The following is an 8,487-nucleotide window of genomic DNA, read 5'->3' as shown; positions in this document are numbered from 1 at the left end:
TCCCCATTTTTTAGCTGGTCCGTCCGTTGTAAGGTCATCACTAATCCTCACTTCCCTCATTTTTTCATCCAGCAGCGCTAATCTGAACAATCTTCTCATAACCAGGACTTTTGCAGAAAGGTTGATAAACATAACAATCACTAGACGCGGAGGAGACGATACGCTTGGCTTTTTACCTTGTCTGAATATTTTCAATATGTCCTCATCTTTCAGAGACTCGTCTGTTAGGGACCTTAAAAAGCCAAGAACATTACCCCTATCTTTAGCAACATCCAAGTCTTCGCTGAAATTAAAGAGAACTATGTTGTTTTCACGGGCCTTAACTTCATTTGCCACTTCAATTGTTCTGCGAACAGAGATGACCTCTTTACTAACTACGTCGAGGTCCTTTTTTACCACATCGAAAAATGAAGTACTGATCATATTTCTCAAAGAAGCAGCCTCGTTATCGACAATTTTAGAATTACTCTTTACCACGTCTGACCAAAACTTGGTGATATCGTTTTTCAAGAAATTAATAGACTGGCTAAGTTTCTCGTCTAGTTTTTCTAACTGTTTTAGGTTCTCACCGCTTGACTCAAGCCTCAACTGCAGATTTTTCATCCCAATATCAATGGAATCAAACGTTTTAAGACTAGAATCAATGGATTCAAATTTTTCGTTAAGCATCTGCAAAAGACCTTTAAAACCATTAGCATGTTTCACGCAATTATCACAATAAAATTTCATGTTTTTACTTTTGCTAGCATATTTCACCAATTCATCATATAAGTCCGAAGGCTCGATTTGAACCACCGCATCCCATACGCAACATAATATGTTATCATCCTTTACAGAAGCAGATCCCGGAATTGACTGACTTCTCTGAGATCTTGTTTTAGACATGTCTTAATCGAGCACACAAACGAAGTCTATGGAGAAAATGCAGTGGTAGATACAGGTCTTTAGCACGATGCAGCAGCTGCAGTGTCGAAGCCGTTTCAGCGACAGCCAAGGTAGTTTTATATTCTGCAACAACAATGACCAAAATTTTCTTTCAAATCACTGTTGATATTCCAGACAAAATAACAGAACAACCGAAACAATGCAATACGTCTAAAAAACAAAGAGTGATAGCTTACAATTTAACAGAAACGTATTTACTTAAGATTTAAACTAAAAAATTAAATTAGTTGCTTAAGTTCTAAATTATTCAAAGAAACAAAAATATATTAATAATCATCTCTAATTAACCTATCAATTAAACCTAATTTGAACAATATGCACTCTGAAAAAACGCCGAAAATTAAGAAAAATTACGAAAAATTACGAAAAATTACGAAAAATTACGAAAAATCAACAATCAACAATCAACCATGTACGCATATCCTATATATATATATATATATATATATATATGTGTGTGTGTGTGTGTGTGTGTGTGTGTGTGTGTTGTGTGTTTGTATATGCCTGTGTATGTGTGCGTGTGCGTGTGTGTGTGTGGCTTCAAAATTCAAAACGGCCATTGTTTTGTTGTTTCACATAAAGCTCGTTGGCGGCACATCACTGAGCTGTATAGTCTGATGAATCGTAGGCTGATGTAGTAATTCATTTTGAAGGTGCATTTGAAATGGGCTGTCAAAAAAGTGCATCTCCCGTCTTTATTTCTTTACTCTATCTATCATGCTTGGCACTAAGATTAGTTTTCAGTTTATGAGAAAGATATTTCCATATTTTAATAATTGATAATTGTTCGAAATCTTGAAAAGTCGTTCACATTTACGGTTTTGGCGTGGTTTAAAATTTAAAAAAAATATTGCATATTCTGTATTACAACAGTCCGGTTATGAAAAAAGGAAATGACTACAAATAATCCAACTGGAGCAGTTAAAATTTCGTTGGTCACATCACGCGGAAGGAAGGAATGGAAAATCTAACAAGTCCTTGTGTCACTTGTTGAATATCACCACATTTCCTGCTATCAAAAGATCGAGTTTTGTGGAGGTCGATGATCGCCAATGTCCTGAAAGGATGGGACGCAATAAAAGAAGAAGTTTGCCCTTGAAAAAATATCTGGTCAACATTCACAGACAAATTAATTTTATTTTTTCTGTTCATATTATTACTCTACTCTTATCAAATGTCTTAATAGATAATTTAATTTAATAAATTAACATCAACTTACAAACTTTGTGCCACAGATTTAATAATTGTAAAATAAAGAAACATTTAAAAATGAAGAAATGATTTTGTATAGAAGAAATATAAATATTTTAAATCTAATTGTTTCTGTTGTAGATAGTGTCATTCATATCCGTGTTCTTTGTTGTCATGTCCATCCTCTCGTTCTGCCTGAAGACACACCACGACTTTCGTACCTCAACCCTTCACAATGAAACAATTTTTGACCAGTCAGATAATTCAACAAAAACTCTATCAAGCAGGTGTAAAATATTGTTAATCATTAAAATGATAATTTCATGTATTTTTTATAATTAATTGCAATTTATTTTATTAAATTATAATTTATTTACATTATTTAAATACTGTTGTACCCTAATTTATGCAAAGGTCCCGAGTGCAAAATATTTTGATAATCGTTTTCATTATGTCAACAAATTTGATCCGTCAAAAGTTTACCGAACATAAAAATTTTAATTTGGCGATGAATTTCTTGTTTGTTTGTTTGTTTGTTTGTTTGTTCAATTTATATATGTACTATGTAAAGGCTAACATAAATATGTACAATAGTTTTTGAAATTCACTGCGTTCTGCAGATAACTCAAATTATAGTTGAGTTTTCTCTATTTCGAACGTGAGTTTTTGTTTTCAAATTTGAATCTTAATCACATGAATATCGATAAACAAATATTTGTTTAAAAAGTTAGAAAACTTGACAACGAATTAAGTAATACTAAAAACGTTGGGATTTTTATAATTAAAAATGTTTATATCCGCCATATTTGTATTTCCTGTTTACTACTCCGTTCTTTTGTCTACCACGTAAATTAATAATTTGAATTCAAATAATTTTTTCCAGTCCTTCATCGAAACCACACAAAGTTTTTTTCTACATTGAAAGCGTATGCAATGCTTGGTTTGCTTTTGAAATTTCTATAAGATATATCTTCAGCCCTACAAAGTTGGGTAGGTTTTATAAATTATTAAATTTTCTTTTTTTAATTTGTAAAAATATATTTTTTTTTGTAGTTTTGCTATCTGAATACTAAATTAACATAATAAATAATTTGTTGATTTAAAAGGTTTCATCTGCAAGCCAGTCAACATTATTGACATTGTGGCAACACTATCGTTTGTATTGGATAGTATATTAAACCAAGTCAATCACGACAATGATGTTTTAGAATTTTTCAGTATCATTCGTATAATGCGCCTTTTCAAATTAACGCGACATTCTCCGGGTCTCAAAATACTCATTCACACATTCAGGGCAAGTGCTCACGAGCTCAGTCTACTTGTATTCTTTCTTATCTTAGGCATTGTTATATTCGCATCACTAATTTTCTACGCGGAACGCACTCAAGCTAATCCAAGTAATGATTTTACTTCTATACCCGTTGGTCTTTGGTGGGCAATTGTCACAATGACAACAGTAGGCTATGGAGACATGGTTCCCAAAACTTATGTTGGTATGTTCATTGGCTCAATTTGTGCTCTAACAGGTGTCTTAACGATTGCCTTACCTGTCCCTGTTATTGTCAGTAATTTTGCCATGTTCTACTCACACACACAAGCTAGAGCTAAGTTACCAAAAACAAGACAAAGGGTTTTACCAGTAGAAGCTGTCAGACCCAAATGTGGAGGAAGTGGCCTAAATGCCGGAAATGTGGCAAATTGGAAAAAAGATGGACTAATGCCTCATCATCAACCAGGATTGTTAGTCATGCAAAGAAGGCATGCCATAAGTGCAGAAACATCCAAAACATCGAGTGGAGGTCAGTTGAATCAATAATTGCCTCAATTTTTTTTCCTGAATTTTTTCGAATTAGTTAACAAATTAATATTATTACAATGCAGTGTTAGCAACAAAAATATTTTGAGTTTTACTGATTTATGTAAAGGTTATTAAACTACATTGAGCTTAGAAGTTTAAAATTTTATTAAATTGTTTTTTACTAACAAACATATATATATATATATATATATATATATATATATATATATATGTATATGTATGTATGTATGTATATATATATATATATATATATATATATATATATGTGTGTGTGTTTGTGTGTGTGTGTTGTGTGTGTGTCAGTATGACGTATAAAATGAAGTGAAATTGGGTGCTTTTTCAACATATCAAAACTAATAAAAATTGTTAAGATCTTAAAATAATTTGAAAATAAAGCAATGTATATATTAATCTTAATTTTTATTTTTCTAGATATTTTTGCTTCCCCTCAATAATTTTCAGACAGAAAAACTTACATTTTGTCTTTTCAATAAAATATTTGATTTTCAATCACAACAATTTTCAAATTGTTTTCCCTCATACATAGAATTATAGAAGCGCCGTTTTTAAGCATTGGTGTAGTTTGCTAGTAAATTTTTTCAAATGGGAAACTTTTGTAACATTGTGACAAAAAAAGTTGATATTCTGTTGCACTTTTCTAAAAAAAAGAATGTACAAAAAACATATTTAAGTCAACGCGACTTTTCCTGTGCTTCGATTGCTATTACCAGCTTAATGCTGTGTTTTTGTAATTTTTTACTTTGCATGTAGTAAAACCAATACTCATAAGCAAATTGTAAAAATGTATGTGAACCGAGTTCATCCAAAGTAGCAGTTTCTTCATATAATTTGTAACAGTCATATGTTTAGTTGCTCAAACAACCCTCAGTCTTGTGCGTCCGTATTCACCAGTTATCCACTTTTTCGATAATTTATTCGATCTCTTAATAGTTCAGTTTGGTATAATTTATATATCACAATTTGTTATCACAATTAGCGATGTTTAGCAAACATGCACAAGTACCTACATCAAAAAACATGCTAAATGTGCACAACTGCAGTTTATTAATTCGTAAACATTTTTCAAAAATATTTTTTGCTCATCAAGGCAAGACAGCATGACACCAAAAGCACTTCAGCTGTTTAAAAGTACAAAATTAAAAATAGCATTAAAATTTATTTTAAAATAATAACCATTAATAAAAGACAAACTGAAAACTATTTTTACAGATAAAGAAACAGTTGTTACTCATTTGAAAGATTCAGGTAATTTATGTGGAGTCAAAATATCTTCACACCAATGCCAGTCAACTTATCCGTTACTGAACAATCTATGAAACGAGCCTTGCATTACGATTTGAATGCCATAACAGTTCTACATTTATATTTGTCATCTTATGTTCTTAATGCAGACTCCCGATTCTACTTGAATATAGCTACAATTATGTGTTTATTTGCAATAAAAATTAGCCATCTATGAAACAACGCATGCAAAAATCATCGTAGAACTTTAAATTTTAGAATGAAGCGTTTCAATTTTTAAATTGGGAGCTATCAGAATGCATTAAAAAAATGATCAAAACCTAAACCTGCTTATTTGTAATAGTTTTTGCTATGAAAATAATTGTGAACTATAAATTTAACTTTTTATATTGTGGTGTTCACGCATTTAAAATATAGGTTATGTTGCTGTAATATAGAATCATTTTTTAGATAATGTCTTTCTTTTTTATGAAAATCGGATTATTAACTTGTAATATCAAAAATAAGGTTACGTATTTATGTGGCTGGTGTGTTATTTAATAAAGTTATTCAATGAATTTTGTTACTATTTTGATATTGTTTCTCTAATGATAAAGTTTTTCAAATAATTATTTACTTTTTATTTAATTTTCACATTTTAATGTATGATTTTTCCACTAACATGAAGCTTAATGTTTTTTTGTGGAAATGTTTAAAGCAAAGTGAAACCTAACACATTACTCAACCTCGTTGCATCTGCGAATTTCTGAAATTTGTCTTTTTTAAGTTTTTTAGACCATAATTTGAACTATGTTAACTATGTTGTGATGATTGCCTGTCAGCATTTATTTCTCAATTTGTGATAATACTTTTTGATTGTTTTGGTATCAGATTTAACTTGTAATCAAATTTGTTTATAAATAAAAAGTTAACGAAAAAGAATGAAGATATTTCATGAAACCTTTCACTTGACAACAATTTTTAACATAAGTTGAAGCCAGGGATCTTTTCTTTTTCTCTTTCGCTCTCTCTTTCCCTCTATTTCACACTCGCACACACACGCACACACACACACACAAACAGAGACATGCGTACATATGAACATAGTGTACATATTTACATACATGGATTTCGTTAACGATGTTGCAATCATCTTGATGCACATATTCTTGATGCATTTAGAGTTTTGGTTCAAACAACTTCAAAATTTGCATTTAAATGAATAAATCAGGCAGATGAAAATCGTCGTAGCCTAGCAATTGTATAGCTACGGTACCTTCCATTTCAAAGATAAGTTTGAGGTTTGTGTTGATTCGTTATTTTTGTATTTTTTGTATTGTAAGAAAAAATGTTTTTTGCACAAGTATTAGGTCCTGAGTTCTAATGAGTTGTTTTCAGTAATTTGACGTTGTTTCCTACTGCATTAAAAAAGATTTATAATCGCCTCTATCGAGTTGTCGTCAGAAACGCTGTATATTCTATATTATGTTGAAAAAATGATGCTGTAATCGACACTTTAAAACATCACGTCTATACCGGTAACATCTTTTAAATCAGCATTTAATGAGTTCCAGACTTTGTCAAACGCAACTGAAAAACCTCTTTGGCCCAAAATGAAATGTCCTGTAGAGTGGACAAATAAGGCTACCATACTTTGCCGACCTCAACCGAGCTTGATCAGGAACATCAGACACTGATTTTAATAGTCTGGTGCAATTCCTGACAAATAATTTCTGAACCTGAGCGCTATTTTAAATTCGATTATTTTCTTCGCAAATAACCAATGAAGTTCGTTCTTTATATAATTTGAAATGCTGTCCAATTTTGAAACTTGTACAATTAATCTGACGGCTTAGTTCAGAACCGATTGAACGAACGCCAGATAACACTTGTCTGCACTATACATAAATCGATCTTTGAGCAAACGAAACTATTCATTAAGGTACTTGCCAATTTTTCTGATTCTTTTAATTCGTCGAATATGATGAAACGATCGATGACAGAGTTAACGTGATCACCCATGGCTGAATTCAGGTCGAGAGCAAACTCCTAGGTCAATAACAGGATGTCTGAACTCTTTCACCAACTGAAGTTTTCGTGAACTGCCAAACCACATACATTTTTTAATTGAATAAACTTATAATTTGTTAGCTTACATCCACTGTTCCACTGCCTTTATTAAATATGACACAGTAGTTATGAGCTGGCTCATTTAATGAATCACTTGAGATGAAGCCATATATTTGTACATCATCAGCATATAAATGACAGCTAAGGCCAGAGCTTTCAACAACTTTCATATCGTCAGCTGTATACCAAATATAGTGCAGAGGTCAGAGAACCGGGCCTATCACCGCTTTTACTATTTCATCAAACTTGTATGATGAAGAAGTTACGTTTAATTATTAATAGCACGGTTTCAATGTTAGTATTTTCTGATAATATTTTGAAGGATGTTAAAAACGGTTTTATAGAAGTGTTCTTTCTGCTGAATGATTTTTTTTAAGGTACTTTTTTGCTAGTATGAAGGTTTCAATGCACTCTCTGAGAATGATATTCTGCATATGAAACGATTTCTGTCCTGGATTGCGAACTTGTTGTTCACCTAAGTTTCGTAGTGATAGATTGTTTCGTAGTGATAGATTGTGTTAGCTGTTTAAATTTTTTAAAGCTTTATATAATTAGCCATGTACTTAGAATATGTGCTAAACCCATGAATTTAATATATATATTATATACATATATATATATATATATATATATATATATATATATATATATATCCATGGCTAAACCTTATACAAAAAATAAAATTGCGAGCTTTTGTTTTGGCCATGGATTTATATAATGGTTGTTCTTATGTGCTAAACCATGGCTAAACCTTCTTTTGAAATAATTTCACTTTTAAATGTTTGTTGTTTGTTTGCAATCATTATTTAGATTAATTAACCATTTAATTTCCACCGATCCTACCACGAGTCGAAGAATGTTAAATTTTAAAAAGCTCGGAAGCAATATTTTCCTTCGTTCGTTTTCTACGAAAATTGATAAATTAAAAGGTGCTTTTCTATTTTACTGATGTTGTTTTTTTTAATTTTATTTCATTTTACTTTTACTTACACACTTACAGTCTTACACCAATCATTTTTACAGCTTTTAATAATTTAATTTAAAATTAATATTAAATTATTAATTTATTATTCAATATTATTTCGATTCTGTGATATGTGTTAAAATTAAAAATAACAATTTTAAAAATTTTAGTAAAGTCAGATGTTGAAGAAAGTTTG

At 30.9% G+C, this 8,487-nt stretch overlaps 1 protein-coding gene across 1 annotated transcript in view; it reads left to right on the top strand.

Moving 5' to 3' along the window:
* The window catches only part of HELRODRAFT_64770 (hypothetical protein), a gene marked incomplete at both ends in the record, with an annotated part of 29,940 nt that extends 25,988 nt beyond the window's left edge, over positions 1-3,952 (top strand). Inside the window, 3 exons of the mRNA XM_009017239.1 lie at positions 2,278-2,423; positions 3,020-3,126; positions 3,243-3,952. Of these exons, the coding sequence (XP_009015487.1) occupies positions 2,278-2,423; positions 3,020-3,126; positions 3,243-3,952 (963 nt within the window). The remainder of the gene's footprint in view (positions 1-2,277; positions 2,424-3,019; positions 3,127-3,242) is intronic.
* Between the last annotated feature and the right edge of the window lie 4,535 nt (positions 3,953-8,487).

Source organism: Helobdella robusta, assembly GCF_000326865.2.
Source record: "Helobdella robusta unplaced genomic scaffold HELROscaffold_2, whole genome shotgun sequence".
Taxonomy (NCBI): domain Eukaryota; kingdom Metazoa; phylum Annelida; class Clitellata; order Rhynchobdellida; family Glossiphoniidae; genus Helobdella; species Helobdella robusta.
The sequence above is the reverse complement of the archived record's forward strand: the minus strand, read 5'-3'. Positions and strand labels throughout refer to the sequence as shown.